The following is an 18,577-nucleotide window of genomic DNA, read 5'->3' on the forward strand; positions in this document are numbered from 1 at the left end:
CGGATTGAAGTCTTGACATATTCTTATTTTGTTTTGAAACTACTTTTCCCTGGAAGACTTTTCCTTTATGATACACTCACAAAATATGAAAGAGTTGATCTGGTGTTGGCATAATGGCAGTATTTCTGAGTTCCAGGCTCTACTCTTATGTTACACTAGCAAAAACTTTGTGGATTTAGTGCTCTGTTGTTTTTATAGCAATGCAGATCAAAACAATTGGTTTATACACCCAGAATATTCTGTGGTCCCCGGGTTTCTCCTACAAGTTACAGGTATCTCATTTGATCCATAAGAAGTTTCCTGGAAACACTATTTCCTAATTTTTTAAAGGAAAAAAAAATGATGGGTTTTGCTAATCATTTCCTCAAGTTTAATTTTGATCACCTTTGATTTTATGGTGTCTAGGTTAAATTTGTCGTTGTTGTTTTGTTGATTTGGGAAATTTTCTATTTGATATATTGCTAGAAGTTTTTGTTTTTTCCCTCAGTACATCTTTCAAAATTCCCATGTTTTAGGCAGTAGAAGACAAGTAGGTCATGTCGGCTCTCCGTCCCATGAAAAACTAGCATGGCATTGACATAACCATTTTTATGCTGGCAACATTGATAACTACTTAAAAGTTTTGAAAAAAATCTGGTTGATATAAAGAATAAAAAGAATGAAATTTTATTTTCAGTTTAGCAACAGACTCTAAGAGACTTTTATGGTTTCTTCTAAAAATAGAATATGACCACAATGAACTTTTAAGGTGTGTTGTAAGTTAGCATTTACCAAGGGCACCGAACTCTGCCGGGGAAACGTCAGAGTGAAAGTCATCGAGAGGAACTTCTAGCACATTTGTTAGGCTATAACAGCACAAGTCTCTGAGGGTGGAGTGACCCCTTTTCCCATCAGGACAGCTTTCTGATTTCCCAGCGCAGAGTCTGGCTGGATGGACGGGGCTGGACACCTCTAAGTCACTAGAAATGTTTAGAAACAGCAGAAAGGCAAACAGAACATTTCTACATTCTTGTCCTTTGGGAAGGATTAGAAGCTATGGATCCCTTCCAGAATGTAATGGATTTGGATGGGCTTCACGCCCTGGTAATTTCTTGTTATATTTTTTGTGTAACCTTGCCCTGGAGGAGAACTAGAAGATCCACTGCAAGTTTCAGCAAGGAAGTCAAGCCTGTGGCTGTCATCACGGAAACTTGTTTGCCAACAAATGAGTGTTTGGTGGGTAAAATGATCCCTTCCTCCCTTAGTTCCTTCCTTCCCCAAATGTGATAGATAGATCTAAACTCAAGTTCCAGCTCAATAAAGGAGCAACTAATTACTTTTCTCACAATTTCATGCAATAAAAGTTGACCTGCTAAAGGTTTGAGGCACCTCTCTAGACAGTAATGAACCAATGGATCAAATCCCTGTGCTCAGGGAACTTACAGTAAAATGGGGAGAGAAATCTAGAATTCTGCTGCCGTGAATGTTTGTTTAAACTTGGTCCAGCTGATCTCTTCAGTTCAAGTTAGATGGCCTTTGTGACTTAGATGTGCTCCACCAAAGGGAAAAATGATGTTCTTGCCCTTTTTTTTTCATGCTCGTTTCCCCAAAGCCAGCATTTCCACCAAAAAGACCTGTTCAGTTATTTTTCTATGTGCATCTCTTGCCTCCCAAGCTAAATTGTCCTTATTTTTTGGATAAGAACCCTGGCTCATCCTGTGGGGTCCCTTGCAGTACTCTCCACGTAATGGTGTGGGCTTCGTGAAAACGTTTACATTATTGACTATTAAGTGAAAATTCTTGCCTTGCTACTCAGATTGTAACAATCCAAGTATGTGGATACATTGATTCAAACAATCACAAGTGTAGCTTTTCTTTCTGATTGGTTGTTCAAAGCTAGGATTTATAAACATTATTCCCTTGTTTCCTCCACTTAGCAGCGTAAGTGTTGGGCTATTTGCTATCTAAATGCCCCAGGATCTCCCCACCTGTGCCTAGGGTGTTCCTTCCTTTTTCATATTCACTTATCCATCTCCTATCTCCTTGCTTTTGGGATGCTACTACCTGGTATCTTGGTGGACAGTCTTTGCCTTGCTTTGTATGAATGCCACAAAAACTGCTAACAGCACAGATCAAAATTATGGATCATAGGATCCATAGAACTTCATGAGATAAGCCCTTGCACCCCAGCTTCTTGGCCGGTGTAGACACTCTTTCAATACCAGAACCATCCACAAGTTGGATGCTGTGAATGGGTCTAGGGGTAGAGTGGGTGTGATCATCCCAGAAAGCCCAGCTCAGAGGGAATGCAAATCTGTTGAGTGTCTGTAGAGGAGTTAGGCATCTGAAGAAGGCTGGTTGAATTAGGGGAGTGTAAAGTGTCTTCCACACCTCAACATAATTGAGTCTATGGGAAAAAGACATTCTGGTTTGAGAATCAGATGTGTGAAACCTCCCAATAGCAAGAGCAATTCACTTCCCACTTCCTAAGTAGTTTCTGGGCATTGTCAAAAGCCAAGTTTATTTATTTGTTGTATTTCTGCAAACAGTTTCCAGTGTGTGGTCAATCTAAGCAAAAAAAAAAAAAACACAAATAAAACCAGAATCGTGTTAGGCCATCAGTGCTCCCAGGGAAACTGTGATGATACCCAGAAAGGTTATCCTGGGATCCACCCTGGTGGCACCCCAGGGTCCCTTCCATGGATTCATACCAGGGACTGGTCAAGGAACCTCAGAAATCCCTCTGTGAGGACAAGGTTTGAAAAGGCAACTGGGTCCCATTAATGCTCTGTCCTGGTTCTGTCCTGGTTCTGTCCTGGTCCTGTGCTGGAAGAGGTGGTCACTCAGCTCAGTTGTCTTGCTTTCTTTTCCATCTATGTAAGAAAATAAATATAAAGAAAGCTCCCTTCCTGCCACCACTTCCATTAAAAAGGGAACACCCGTGGGGCTCCCAGACATGGCAGCAGGCTCAGTCCTATCAAATAGTTCAATTATTTTCATGGAGGTTGAGTGTGTTTATTGGCCTTCTCTCTTTCAGCAATGAGGTCGTGAGGAGTGACCTGAAGAAGCTGCCAGCCCTTCCCACCCAAGCTCTGAAGGAGCACCCCTCCCTGGCCTACTGGTAAGACCCCTGAGTCTTCTTAGGAGCAGGTCCCCCCAGGAGTTGCACAAGGCTCAGACAATTGAGCCTTTGTGGGTCTCCTGGCCTCCCTCTGTATTAAGTAAATTTATGTCTTCAGAAACTACTTTCTGCATTTATTTAAATGGAATGTTGTACAGGAGAGCTCTCCTTGTTATTTATCTGCATCTATGAAACCTAAAATTTTGCTTTAGAAGTGTCGTCTTGACGCCTCATGTGTGCTGGTAGGGTTTTCTGTTGGAACTGTGTCATTCCATGACAGGAGATGAGGTTGGGGGCTGTGGGAGAAGTACAGGGTTTTCAACCGATGAGAAACTGATTCTTTCCTTTAGCCTCCTCCATGTTTCACATCTTTTGGTTTAGCCACTTTGTAACATTATGCCCAAGTTCATCTGTTGGGACCTAAATGACTGAGCTCGAGTTATTCAGGAATCTGAAAGGTTCCCAGATTGCGGTTTGGGCCACAGTTAAGCAGGGCTTGCATTCCTGGGTAGTGTGTTGAAATCCTAGTGGGAGCTTATGTCCTGACCACTGCCCCTAAGGACGGCACTGCTTCTCTGATGTTCCTTCTGACGCCTCCACAAAAATCAAAGCAATTTCTTATAGAATGAAACAGTAAAAGAAAAACCCAGAATGAGTTGATCCTAATAAGGTAGGGCTTGTGACTCACCATGTGCTTCTTCTGTATGTGCTTCCTGAAACACTCAGATTCCTGCATTTCATGTTGCCTGTACACTTCTAGGCAGTCAACTTGATCAGCCATTCAGTGGCTTTGAGCAATCTTCTCTTAGGACAGATGCATCTCGATGCAGAGCTCATTATGTCTGAGCAATCTGGGAGCAGGATTCAAGGCCCCGAGAACTCTCTTCAGGATACTGGTGTCCCGAATTTCATCTCTCTGAACTGATCTGTTGTCGCTCTTCTTTCAGCAACATAGATGCATATAAATAACAAGACTTCTATTATAATCTGTGCCCCCAAAGCAAATTCTGTTTAATCTGCAGGGATTTTGCATGTATCTAAACTGATCTTTCAGTCTGTGTATATGAACACCAGAAACCTATGTTCTCATTTCTTGGTTCCCAAAACTCTTTTGCCCTACTTCCAACTCCTTATGTCTCTGGGCTTTATCATCTATATCCATCTAGCTGTTCACTTCTGGAAAACCCATGGTGAAGGAGGTAGGGATGCAAGAAGGTGATTCTAGAGACTACTCGTTCTTACAGAGAGAGATGGATTTCTCACTGAGAGCTGTAACGCTAGTGGCTTGTCTGGAGTCAGAATTGCTCATTGCCCTTGACCTCGTCCATCCCTCCATCATCTCTTTCTTCATTTGCTTCCAAACACTGTTACATCTTGATGCACATTTCAGATCTATGAACTTCTCCTTCATCCTCTTTCAGGATTTTTCTTTTCTGCCTCCACCAGCTGCTCTTTGCTCACATATTATTACATTTAATGCAGAAATGCCTTCCTTCAAGCACATGCTTTCTGTCTTTTGTCAACAAGAACACCTACCCTTGGATCCACCCCTTTAACTGATTTGCTAGTACATCCCTTATCTCTGTGACCATAAAGGGCATCATTCAGATCCATAAGCACTGAGACTACTGTCCAAACACACTGAGAGGGTGGCAGAATGGGGGAAGCTAGGTGACCTCAGCTTCACAGTCCATCTTGTGTCAGTAGCATGTTGTGGTTGGCGAAAGCATCATCCTATTTATATGAATATAAATATCTAAAAATGAGAAGGAAAATGCCATTCATGAGGCCTATAGACACAGAACAAAAGTAGAGACAGAGCTAGTAAAGCAAGCTTATCCAAGTTTTCCCTTTTCTGCATCAGCATTAGCATCAGTAAGATTGACCATGACCCCTCATGGGTAGAGGAGACCTTTTCCTGCTCCCCGCGGCCACACCGTCTCAGGCTGCCCTGATCATTCCTGAACTAAGGACGTACATTCACTGTGCTTCTGAGTGCTGCTCCTGCCGGCTTTCACAGATGCAGAGGGCAACCTTCACCTGGAGCCCATCTGCACAGGCCAGGGCAGGATGAATACAGATGAACAGTTTTGAGAGTCACAGTGGAGTCTCTGAACTGCAAGGTTCTGATTATCTCGGTTACTTTCATTACTTCTCTGCTGCTTCAGTTTCTCCATCTGTAAAATAAGATTAACCCACCGACCTACATCTCTACAGTGTGTGCCAGGGACACTGAAACTGTTAGCTGACACCTCCCCTGAGAGACAAGGAACATCACTGTCACCATTCTTCCTTCCACCATCCGTGCCTTTCCTGCATGCCACAGTCTGCAGAGAGGCCATTTAACTAAAGGACACAGTCCAGCCTGTGGCAGGTCACAGTCAGCCTTGGTCAAGGGCTTTTTTCTTCCATGGTGTCCTCCAGATAGTACTTTGGGATTTGGTCTCCTCTGGTTCTTAGGTTCTTAAAGTCATTTCTTATGACTAACAAGTTCCTACCACAGATCTGGGTATTGGGGAAACAGTCTCTGGACATCAGAGCGTCCAGCCCCTTTGTGGGTTCCTGAAAAAAGTGGGAGGGCAGCGGTGGGGCAGGATCGGTCCTCAGCCCATGTTGAGTGTGTGATAGATTCATGGTTTAAATGGGAAGAAAGGATCTGGAAAAAGTGGAGACAGGAGAAGGAAGCTATTGGTGGCTTCACAGATGGCCCCAGCCAGCAGGAGACACAGGGCGGGTGGGGGAGGGCAACAGTTTCTGCAGCTGTCAGGCAGGCACTGTGAGACCCCATGTCAGGCCATTTAGTTGGTAAACAGCTGAACAGCTGCCTGACAGTGTTTTGGACTTTGTTTCATGGATGTTTTCCTGAGCCATGCTTATGTTCTCAGCTACAGCACTGTATGGACTTGCATTACTCCACCTTTCCCCAGGGACACTCTGTTGCAGAGCTACAAAAGCAATGGGCTCCTATCTACCTTGAGTTGCTTGACCCTGGATGTAAGGGTTGACCTCACCAAATCCCAGGTCATGTGGTAGGAAACGTGCCAACCCAGCTGTTGCTTTAGAGGGTGGCAGGAAGGAAGCCAGGATGACCCTGGAGCCTCCTGACATAACTCTGAAGGTCTAGTGAGGCCGGGGTCCATTCCTGGAGAGGATGCCCCATGGGAACCGTCTGACGGGAGACTTTGTCACCTAAGAACCAGAACTTACACAGTGTGGGAGCGGAGGAGAAATATGGCCAAGTTTGCTCCCTTCTGAAAAGCAGGTGCCTAGATCTCAAAGAAATGACTCTCCAGCTAAACTAAGGTCTCTCCCTTATAGCTGACCCATCCTCATTCTAGGTGCTTTCTTGTGAGGAGTTCTGACTTTCTCACCTTCATCACATTTCAGAATACAAAAATCAAATGATATTAATTAAAGATTAAGATAGGAATTGAAGTCAGATATGATAGACCCAGCTTCTCAGGAGGCTGAGGCAGGAGGATTACAAGTTCAAGACCAGCTTGTCTGAGTTAGAAAGACTCCAAAAATAAAAAAAGAGATAGGGAAAAAGCTCAGTGGTAGAGTGCCCTGAGTTCAATGACCAGTAGCACCACCAAAAAAAAAAAAACACACAGAATGTGTTACCCCCAAAGATGACCTAACCAAAATTAAAATAGAAAAAGGTGGGGAAAAGAAGGCTTTTGATAAATTCTGGGATAATAAAATAATAATGAATAATAAAGATCAATCAATAAATACTTGAGGGCACATCCCTGGGATCACCTCCCATTATGGAGCCATTATGGGAGGCAGGAAGGGGTCTCTTTGCCTGTGGTTGGGGAAGGACGAGGTGGAAAGTAAGAACTCAAGGTCTCCAACCATGTGGCCAGATCATGGAGTCTGAGTTTTGGGAATTCTCATCAGATGGGATTTGAGGCCTTCTGCCTATGACCATCCTGCCCCCACAGATGCCTCTCACCCGCCATGATTCCCTAGGCTGGCTCTGTGATTTCCCAAGGCCGCAATGGCAGCAGCCATTGGTCCCACCTCACTGGGTGTCAGAGTCACTTCTTTAAGAAGGCTGTGCTGAGGGGCTGGGGATGTGGCTCAAGCCATAGCGCACTCGCCTGGCATGAGTGCGGCCCGGGTTCAATCCTCAGCACCACATACAAAGATGTTGTGTCTGCTGAAAACTAAAAAATAATAATAATAATAATAATAAATATTAAAATTCTCTCTCTTTCTCTCTCTCTCTTAAAAAAAAAAAAAAAAAAAAAGGCCATGCTGCTTCCTGGACCTGCCCTTTACTCTGTCAAAGAAAAGTTTGGCTGGCTATTATCACCAAGGAGCCAACTAATCTCTTTGTTATTTTAGAACTAAGGTTTCAAAAGATAAAGGCAGTGCCAGTCTAATTCCAGTAGCTCGTTTGTTGTCTCTCCAACTTTCCTCCTTTCTATCCTCCTTAGATGCACTGAATCCCTGACTGCTCACTCAGAGGTGAACCAGGAGCCCTGGATGGGGCCAGTGCCTGTCCCTCCCCGTTAGGCCCTGTGTAGACAGGACTGTAAAGACAAGGAGAGTCAGAAGTGGGACTGAGGAGTTTAATCATGATCCATGAGAGGCCTCAGCCCACTGCTCATTTCTTCCACACCATCGTTTCTTGCAAGAAGCCAACCCCCAAGCCTGTGGGATAATCTCATTTCACTGATTAGAAGTTCAAGATAAAGAGAATAGAAGTCCTCTGAGGGGAAAAAAGAAAAACCAGACTGTGACTTTTTTTTTTTTTGGTAAATTTATAGCCCAAAGATTTCATTTGGGCTGAGTTTGGAAATGTCACTTCTAAAATGACAAGTCATTTTCCCAGGAGTTGATGGCTCCTTGAAGTGCCTCCTGCAGTTGGTCAAGCTCAGAAGTATCTCAGTGAGCAGGATACTCGGCCTCTAATAACAGAACGCTTTTCTTCTAATTCTAGTGAAGACAGAGTAATTGAGCACTACAAGAAGCTGAATGGCCAGACGAGAGGTCAAGCAATCGTGAAGTAAGTGGCCCTTACCAGCACTCACGGAGATTGTGTTTGTGTGTGTTAATATATCACATGTCAAGATTGTTCACTTCTGCTCAGAAAGACGTTATCTCTGGGGGACAATGTTTCAGTTGAATTGTCAAGTAAATAATCACTCCCAGAACTTTATCACACATGCCAAAGAAGTATGTATATTGTACCAGTTCTGCCGAATAACCACCCTTGTGTGCGTGTTTGTGTGTGTGTGTTTGTGTGTGTTGTCTTCCCAGCTACATGAGCATCGTGGAGTCTCTCCCAACCTACGGGGTTCACTATTATGCAGTGAAGGTAAGTGAACTTATTTAGTGAAGATTGCCCATCCTGCCGAAAAATAAAAAGCAAACAACAACAAAACATTCTTTTTCTTTTTAAAAATCTTCCTGGAGACTCCTAGAGGGCTAGGAGTTGGTAAGGGAAGACTTGCCCAGAAAGACCAGATGCCACAGGAAATTGGCATGAATTTTACCCCTAGGATAGTAAGACTTGATATGGTTTCTCTCAAAAACTCATTTTCCCTTTTGGAAGCAGTATAATAAGTCTCTAGTTCCTTTTGGTCTCAGAGGAATCCCAAGAGACCAGGATTTGGGTATCTTAGTGGGAAAACTCTATCCAATACAAGGAACTGTAGGGAACAGAAACTTTCAGCAGAATCTTGTGTTTTTTTTTTTTTTTTTTTTTTTTTTGGTGGTCAAGTGCTACATAGTTAGCTTTCTAAGAGGTAGACTGGGATTATAGGCTGACAAATGGAGTATGTGACCCTTTAAGAAAATAAGATCTGTTTTCTTGAATATTCTAATGGCAAGTCCAATAGGTATTGACTCCATTCTAAATTCTTTTTAATTTTAATTTCCATCAATGTGCCAGAGTAGGATCTCTTCTTTGAAATAATAAAGATGTCCCTCATGAGACCACAAAGAAGAAAAAGTTCCCTCCTCCTACTCTTTTCATTTACTCCTACCTAAAATGTTTAGCTGACTCATTGCCCAAAGTTCAGCTGAAAAGAGAAGAAAACACTTCTAATCTACAGACAGTCCCACCAGCCAATCAGAGCTCCTCTTGCTGTTTTACCAGTGTCTTTCCTAGTGTTTCTATCCTACAATATTTTTAATTTCTTTAGACTACACCATGTGCCATATTTCATTCATTATGTGTTACCTTTAGCAACTCACATAACACTTTGTAAGTCATTGGTATGCACAGAATCGCCCATATCTTCTCCTAAACTGCAGATAATTGATGGTAAAGACTGTATTATATTCTGTTATACATTCCCAGAACCAAGCACAGCACCTGGCCCATGATAGATGCTCAGCAAATATTTACTGAGGAAACATATTGAGAATTGAGTTGGTGGTTGGATGTCTGCAATTCCATAATGGGAACAAGTGTTAGAACTACCATTGTGGAGCATAGAACTATGAGGTGCCTGTGGGGACCTCGTTCCCATCCAACAGTTTCTCTCAGGATCTCTTAAAGCCTGAAGTAGTTAAATTCTTCCTGATGTCCTACCAAGATTCTACCTACCAATGGGAGTGCTTAGCCCCTCTTCATTATCCTTCCAGAGCTCATGTGACCGGTAAGCACATCCAGCCCTGCCTTTCTCAAGTCATGGGTGATCAGTTCCCCACAAGGAAATTCAAGGGTTTGTGAAAAGAGGCTTCAGTGGTGCTGATGTTGACCACGCTAGTGAGCGCTGCGGAGTCCACTTCCATTTTACCATCTTGTTACCATAGAGGAGACACATGAATTCAATAGTTCCCCACATGATGATCAGAGGCATTTCATAGGAGTTGATCCATGAGGGTTTCTCAGCTGTAGGAATATTCCATGTTGATTTACAGCAGTGGCATCTGCATTCCAGAACAGGAACCAGGAATTTAGGAATTCCTGTGTCATGTGTTCCCTGGCTTGCTGTCTGTTCTAAGTTTGAGCTCAGTTCTGTCTCCTATCATTAAAAGAAGTTAAGACACTTACCACGTCAATTACCCCCATAAAAGTCTTCCAAATATTGGAAGACTGAGATTCAGGGAGGTTCATTGAGTCTTCCGACTGGTTTCCATCTGGAGTTCATTTTTGTTGGTTCTAGAACCTAACAAAAAGGCTGCCTCTGATATATAAGCTTTCTACCTTCCATAAAACTTGAGATTTGTGCTCTTTTTTCAGACTAGAAGCAGGGCACTCGATTTTCAAAGTGTTAAAAGAGTACAGGTGTTTGGCTTCTGAAATCTCAGAGCATAAGCAGATTGCTCTGTGGTTTATCAGGGCAGCACCTCTGCCCAAGCAGATGTAATGCATGCTCCCTGTTTGGTGGCCATGTGATCTCCCTGATGCCTGATTATGGTATAATGATAACACTTATGTGAGGTGGCAGGGGGCATTCGGTTTCTTCTTGTTCTATTTTTTGAAACTATGGTTGTGCACAAGTATTTCCAGAGGGGTGGGTTTAAGTCAAGCATCTTATTCTACCTTTAAATTTTTTAGCTAGGGGTGTAGCTCGATGGTAGGGCATGTGCCTAGCATGTATGAGGGCCTGGGTCCCATCCCCAGCATGGAAAAAGGGAAAAAATAAAAATTTAAAAAAAACCTACATACCCCTGAAGCTTTAAATAAAATTTCAACATTTCTTGTTCCTTTTATCTTTATGTTTAGACTTGAAGTACCTCATGCCCCACAAGTACTGGAAAGCCATCATTCTGATTTTAAGTTTTCAAGACACAGTGGAAGTGTGCTAGGTTTTTCCAGAGATGTGACAAATAGGATAAATCTTGGGGGAGAGCTCCTGGCATGCCCACCATAAGACACTAGCATTTGGGAACATTCCATAGCAACTCAGAATCATCCCTATTTGAATATAAAATTGCAATGGCCACCGAGGTGACAAGAGCTCTCTTTAAAATGAAATAAACAGACTTGATGTTTCTGATTTAGTTATTTACCTTGAGAATGTTTCAGCTTCAGTTTTGCTACCTTGTCCAACAGTGCCAGTCCTAAGACCCTCTCTGGCACCCAGCTGTCCTCATAGGGGAGCAGGACATTAGAGGTGACACTTTCTGGCCTGTGCTGCTGTTGGCTGGCTGGGGCTGGGGAGGGTCCTGAGTAAAACTGAGCCAACTCCCTATTTTGATTTTTTTTTTTTTTTTGGACTGGGGATTAAACTCAGGGGCACTTGACCCCTGAGCCATATCCCCAGCCCTATTTTGTATTTTATTTAGAGACAGGGTCTCACTGAGTTGCTTAGCGCTTCACTTTTTCTGAGGCTGGCTTCGAACTCAGGATCCTCCTGCCTCAGCCTCCTGAGCCGCTGGGATTACAGGCATGCGCCACTGTCCCCAGCTGCTTTGATTTCTTAATCCTTAAAAAAGAGAGGAGTCCCTTTCATAGTCTCTAGCTGATGGTCGATAACAGTTTCTCTGCTTCAGAAGATTGTTCACTTTACTGGAATGTTCCACATCTCTCAGGTTTTTTTCCTGTTTGGTGAATGAGGGGCCCTTCTACAGTCTTAGAAGGAAAAAAAAAAAAAAAGAACAGAGCATTTGCTCCTTAAAGATAAGGGGAGAGATGCTGGTAGAGATGTACTGCAGGTTAGAAACAGAGCCAATTCCCCAGCCCAGGGCTCCCATCACCTTGTTTGTAAAACTGAGCATCTTGCTATGAGGGACACATCTGTTAACTTCCAAGGAAATTGCCTTTTACCTTGTTTTCAGCTGAGCTGGGAGAATCTCCTCTTGATCTGTATATCTTTTGCAGCCCATATTTACCTGTACTCTTTGATGTCCTAGGACAAGCAGGGGATACCATGGTGGCTGGGACTAAGCTACAAAGGAATCTTCCAGTATGACTACCATGATAAAGTGAAGCCAAGGAAGGTAAGGGTGGTCTTCTTTGTTGGCTTAAAGGCTCTCATTTTGAGAGAGAAACCAGGGTAAAAGTGAGTTAAAATGCTAACAACGTGTGGCCCACAGGCTTGCCAATCCCTTGCTAATTTAAGTGTATACAAATTACTCCACAATAATCCTGAGTTCCCTGGGTAAATATTTTTTTCTCCCTGTCTCTAAGGAAACCTAAGCTGTTATAATTATTTAAGGTAAGATGCCTGGCTCAGTTCTCCCAGAGCAGATGGGAGACTGTTGTGTTCCTTACTTTCTTGGGGCTATATACTCTGAATAAACAAAAGGCCATCTATTTTAAATCCTGAGGCCAATCTGAGTTCTCTCAAAGATTTTTAGGTCAAGGTAGAGGAAAGTGGACGTACTAAAAACCCCCGCTGGTCTCAGGTAAGGAAGAGGTGAATAAAGAGATGAGCCAGAGGAGGTCCTGAGAATCCAGAGGATCTCCTGGGGCTTAGAAGAAGTGGTCAGAAAATAAGGTTATTTGCCAAAAGAGAAAGAAAGGGAAACAGAGAAAGGTCTGCAAAGTCCTTAGAAACACAAGGCAGAGCCCTGCGAGGGGCACCATATTTGAATTGTCTGTTTTCATTTACACACATTTTTTAGACCAGAACAAATTGAAAAATTATAATGGAAAAATATCTTTGAGGCAAGTGCTGTCATTCAGAATCTCTAGCAGAGAATGATAGAGAGATGGTATTTAGTTCTAACCCTGAAATACATTATTAAAAATCTATCAAAACCACACTTGCTCTGAAAGACAGAAAAAGAGAGAGAACACAAGAGCAGGATTGGTCCATTATGTCATTGTGGTTTGAATGACAATCCACAAATAGGATTGAAACCCACACTACACCTCTGAGCTTATCATACCCGAGCCAGGTTAACGATGTCTGTCCTTACCAACTTTGTTAAATTAATAGGGAAAATGGTCCTGGGTTGGGGAGGATTTTTACTCAATTGATCAGTAATTCCTGAAGTTCTAAGTAAGATTCTGAGAAGGGAAGGAGGAATTATTCAGGGGGATATGTTGTTTTGTGGCTACCTCTAAAGCCTCTGCTTCCATCTATTTGTGCAAAACAGACTATACCCTTTGTTCCTATGTTTTTCCTCTTTTTTTTTTTTTTACATTCACAGGATCTGTATTTCTGTTTCTCTGTGCTTGTTACACCGTGGCCTTTATAATTTTATGTGCTTTTTCTTGTCGAATTTCCTCTTTGCTTCTTCCTCCCTCTCCAATTTGCCTGACTGATTTTCTGCTTGCAAAACTAAGAACACTCTCAGGGCCTTAACGAAGAAGTCCTGCTTGCATAGCGTATGCACCTTTCTTCTGCCCACATTGGAAGACCAAAGCCAATATGGATAATTGGGATCCACAACAGATTTTCATTAAAACCTAGCGGTTGGAGTCTCTCCCTCAAAGCTTTTGAAAGACATACTAACAAGTATTCAGACTTGTTCCATTCAATGTATGAATATATTTAAATGCTCTTTATTTTTCTAATTATGGGGAGAGGGGTTACCAGGGATTGAACTAATGGGCCATTTGACCCCTGAACCACATCCCCAGCCCTAGTTTGTATTTTATTTAGAGACAAGGTCTCACTGAGTTGCTTAGCGTCTCACTAAATTGCTGAGGCTGGCTTTGAACTTGCCATCTTCCTACCTCAACCTCCCAAGCTGCTGGGATTACAGGCATGCGTCACCACCTGTTTTTCTAATTATGTTTCTAGTGAAGATTGAAAATGTAGTGAAAGAGCACTTGATACATGTCAAACACAAGGTGGAACACATAGCAAAGGTTCGATAAATCCTAACTATTAGTGTAAGAGTGGAAAACAGATTTTGAGATAGGAGGCCAAAGGTATAAATAATCAGCCACTGAATAAGAGAATTTACAGTAACTTAAGACGCTTTCTCAGGCCAATGATTTAAAAATATTAAAAGGTCAACGTATTTTTTTCCAGGGCGTTGGCTCCAACTCAGACTGAATTGTTATTTGACATAACTTATGTTTCTGTGGCCTTTGAGGAAGAAATTGGAAATTTCAAGCCTATTACTAGTTGAAGGAAAACTGAGCTATGGAGCTTTCAGAACCATTCATTCATTCAAGAATGGTCTGCATACCTACCTCTTGCATGCCAAGCACAGAACCAGAAAAGACACAAATCCAGTCTTCCAGTCCTGCCCAGTGTATCAAGGAGAGAGCCATGTGATAATTGAGCCAGTGACTGTTAGTCTGTTTGCTGTTACTAGTAACACAATACCAGGGACTGGATAACTTTACAAAGAAAAGAGGTTTATTTTGGCTCATAGTTCTGGAGGTCCAAGGTCAAGAGCTACATGCAGTGAAGCCCTTCTTATTAGCAGCGTCCCTGGGCAGCACGAGGCATCCTCACATGGCAAGAGATAAGGAATGTGTGTGCATATGCATATGCATGCATGAGTGTGTGTGTGTGTGTGTGTGTGTGTGTGTGTGTGTGTGTGTGTTCTGGTATCTCTCTCTTCTTATAAAGCTACCAGAATGCAATCATGGGGACTTCACCTTGAAAATGTTATGTGATCCTAGCCATTTCCCAAATGTGACCTCTAAACACCATAGTCATAAGTTTCTGCCCTCTTAATACCTCACAGTGGGGTGAGGTATTTCAACATATGAATCCTTGAAGGACCTTCTTCATAACATAGCAATGTCTTGGTGCCATATAAAAGCCTGTGTGAGGTGGGTGGTAAATCAAGAGAGTATCCACTTGGGTGTAAGGAGAGAGAATAGCCTTCACAGAAGAAGCAAAGGTGAGCTGGATCTTAAAGGGCTGTGAGTGTTTTGCAGATGGAAAATAGGACTGGGGAGGAGGTGTGAGAGAGTGGCCAGTATGTAGGGACACTCGGTGGGGGGCAGCAGGGTACAAGGGAATCCAGAGCACACTCAGAGCTAGAACACAGGCTGAGGAAAAAGCTGGAGGGGAGGCTGAGAGCCTGCAGTGGCCAGTTCTGGAGGCCTCAAAGGTTTTGCTAAGACAACTTCACCCTCTCTCAGCAGCAGGAGCCACAGAATAGTATGTGGAGCCGAGGAGAATACCATATCAGATTTTCATTGATATAGAAGTGCCCATCTGCTGTGTGGAGGATGGCTTGGAGGAACACAGGACTTGGAAGGCAGGACTACTTTGAAGTTGGGGACTAGGGTTGACTCTCAATAATAGGGATCGAGGAGGAAAGATTCAAAGGGGATTCTAGAAGGCAGATGTTATGGTTAACTCTGGAGGGAGAGATGGCAGTAAGAGAAGAGGGCAACCTACAGGGACTGTTAGGCTTCTTAGTCAGCCAAGGCATGGGACCTTGAGGGAGGGAGACCTGGGAGTGGTGGATGGATGCAGCTAGAATATGCACAGTTTGAGGCTTAACAGGCAGGCCATCAGGGTCAGGTATTCACTTGGCGCTCAGGAGACTCAAGAATTTCCAAAGCATTGTTGAACCAGAGACTGAACAGGGAGAGGAAAAGTAGGAGCAGTCATTCCCACCCCTGAAAATTCACCATTGACTGTGCATTAAAGATTTTATCCCCTTGTCATGATGAACCCTGGGAGACAGAGAGGCAGATCTCGACTGTGTGGGTCCTGAAGCTTGCACATTAGCAGGGGGCCCTTTTTGAGAAACAAATCTGTAATCAAGTTAAGATCAGGGCTTTGAAAGGCCCTTAAAAGGAAGTCCCAGCTTCATTAGTTTCAAGGAGTACCCACCTCTGCTAATGCATGGATGCCACTTAAAACCAAAGACTCAACCAGAGCCATAGTTATGAAATAGCAGCTGCAAGAAGAGCTGGGCACCATATCTTTTTCTTCTTCTCACACCCAACATCATCACCATCACTAAAAGACCATAGCTGTTATATAGGGCGCATGAGAGGCTCTGAACCCATAGGGCATGAAGCCTGGTTCCAGAACTGGACTCTAAGTAGAGGCACATAGTGAGGAATAGCAATGCACTTTCTCCCAGGAAGCACCACACTCTATCTGGTGCCTCCAGATTGTGGTTATGTCAGCAGTTCATGGGAGACTGCTCTAGTGTCTGGTTGCCTCCTCCAGTCTTGTCCACTCACCTCTGACCCTACAGCAGAGAAGATAGAAAGCCTCCCAGTGATTCTGGTGTGCAGCTGGAGATGGGGACCATCACTCAAGGCCACCCATGCTTCCTTTGCACGCTTAGACTTGGGAAAAGTCAGCTAAGCTCAGAAGGTGTGGCTCCAGTGTCCTGCACACTGAGAGCTGGCAAGTTCCCAAGCATAGATTTGAGGCTTAGTAAGCTACTTGTGAGGGACGCTTAATGAGTTGCATGTGAAGGATGCCCTCCAGGTGGCACCACTCCCTCCTGGCACAGGGGCCAGGCCACCTCCAGCCTTCGGGGATGCTCGGGAATCGGTAGCACCCAGTTTTGAGCACCTGGAGAGAAGTCTGTGGTAACAGCTGCATCTGTAACCCAGGAAGCTGCTCTCGCCCAGGGGCAGATAGACCTTTGCTGATACTCTGACCCAGTTATAGCGGCTCTGTCACATGGCACTACAATACTAAGAGCCAACATTCAAGTAGAGGCAGTGTCAGAGCTGAGCCTGCTGCTTCCCTTTGAAGGTCCTGAAGGCATCCTCTGATGTGCACAGGAAACCATTAGCACAGCCAGAGGAGTTCAGCAGCTGCCTGTGAGAATCTGCTCCTGCATTTCCAAATGGGTCCCTAAGAAATGCCCCCAAAAACCACTGAGGAGGGGTAGCTGATGGCTGTCCAGAAACGGGCAGGGCTGCTGTAGTCTGGTCCTAGTTGTCTGACTGAAATGCAGTTTGACATTCTAGCTCCAGAGTCTACCTTATGTCACTGAATCTTCATTATGAAGTTTAGTGGCTTTGGCTTTGGTACAGAAGAACCTCACAGGTGGAATAGAGGAGAGAGAGAGAGCATGCTGCTCCCTCCTGATTGTGCCCTATTATCTGCTGCCTGGATCTTCAAGCTGCCCAGTTTTGTTTAAAATGTTTAAAAGCCAACAAACAAAAAATGGCCTTTGGGGCACATGTTGTGTCAGGAAATACTAGACATGTGGGAACATTTCACAGACTGGATTTTGCCTTTTGGATGTGTTCAGAAGAGTTCAGAAATGTGAACTTCTGAAGACCACATCCCTCATATTTGGGGACAACATGCAGAAGAATAGCCCACAAATGCCCTAAAAAGTGGTAAACAAGTCTGTGTTTGAAATTGACAATATAATCGCATTCCCCAGAGCAATGGTCCTTGCTTAGGTGAGTTGTTTTTAAAAACTCAGGCAAAACCCCAACCATATCTGTAGATAGGTTGCAGAGTTGCTATTATTGTTTTTAAGAAATCACCTTTATTTTAAAATTGTATAATTCCTAAATTTCTGATTTTTTATGTTAAAATATCTTTTTAAAAAGTGAATTGCTGGTGTAAGTAATTTTTAAGTTTTTTTATTTTTTTATTTTTTATTTTTAAATCTTTCCATCACATTTTTTTTATTTTACTTTTATTTTTAGAGCTAAATAGTTACACATAGTAGTTGGGTTCATCATCCAAACTCATCATGCATGCATGGAATTGGATTCAGTTCATGATCCTCCCCACATTTGCAGAAATGTTTATAAGCCATTAAATAGCCCCACATAGGCTCTTAGGAAATCTTGCTTCTGCCCTTCAGCCAATGATTTTCCCTTTCACCCTCAGTCTGCCTCCCCACTTCTGAACTCTTGTCATATTCACATGCCATGTGACTCTTGGAAACATCCCTTTTGAATACTGCAACTCTTTCCTTTCACGGTGTAGTGTCAGAGCATGAGAGCTGCATGTCTACATGCCCAACAGTCTCCATTTAGCAGGGGTAACAGAGGTCAGAGAGTTACAGTGGCAAGCAAACAAACAAAAACTCTTTCAGCTCTATAGATTATTTTACCCTATTTTATCCTTGTTACAGAATTCTATTTTTAACATGTGCATGCCTGTTTGAAAATAAATGCTGCCTGAGTGAGCGTTTCACAAGTAAAGGTTCTGTCAGGGAATAACTGAAACAGTGTCTGACTGGCCCTTGGGCCCTTGAGATCAATCTTGAGCTTCATCTTAGTGTACATTTATGGTGAAGTATAGAGACCCAGGCCATCAAAAACAGAAAAATGACCATCAACAGTGACACTGACTGTCCCGTGGGTTTTGCCAGTTGCTTTGGTACAAGTAAGCGTATTTCCTTTCTTTCCCAAAACCTTTGAGAAGTAAATGAAACATATCGAAGAGGCCTTATTTATTAACTTTTGCAGAATCTGGATTCCATGGGGCAGATTCTCACCTAGGGCTTCATCTATGGAGGAGGAGGTCCTCAAAGTCCTTAGATCAAAGCCTGGAGAAGTGTGATAAACTCTAATCTCTGGGACAATCTACCCGCTTTGAGCGGCATTAGTCCCAGTAGTGTGAAGTCAGGCTGTTTTGCACCAAAGACTCACAGCATCGCCAGCGCCAGGCTGAACCCTCTTCTCAGAAGAATCCCTGTGTTTTGTAC

General features: G+C 43.3%; 1 protein-coding gene across 15 annotated transcripts in view; it reads left to right on the forward strand.

Annotated features, from left to right (window-relative positions):
- Frmd4a (FERM domain containing 4A) overlaps positions 1 to 18,577 on the forward strand; it is a 571,051-nt gene that overhangs the window by 479,013 nt on the left and 73,461 nt on the right. For 14 of the 15 annotated variants that reach the window (XM_078023496.1, XM_040277346.2, XM_040277343.2 and 11 more), the window contains 4 exons: positions 3,017 to 3,100; positions 8,052 to 8,117; positions 8,372 to 8,429; positions 11,921 to 12,007. In XM_078023496.1, the coding sequence (XP_077879622.1) occupies positions 3,017 to 3,100; positions 8,052 to 8,117; positions 8,372 to 8,429; positions 11,921 to 12,007 (295 nt within the window). Of the gene's footprint in view, positions 1 to 1,082; positions 1,216 to 3,016; positions 3,101 to 8,051; positions 8,118 to 8,371; positions 8,430 to 11,920; positions 12,008 to 18,577 lie in introns of those variants that run through there. The other variant, XM_040277350.2, reaches the window with a different exon arrangement.

Source organism: Ictidomys tridecemlineatus, chromosome 10 (genome assembly GCF_052094955.1).
Source record: "Ictidomys tridecemlineatus isolate mIctTri1 chromosome 10, mIctTri1.hap1, whole genome shotgun sequence".
Taxonomy (NCBI): Eukaryota; Metazoa; Chordata; class Mammalia; order Rodentia; family Sciuridae; genus Ictidomys; species Ictidomys tridecemlineatus.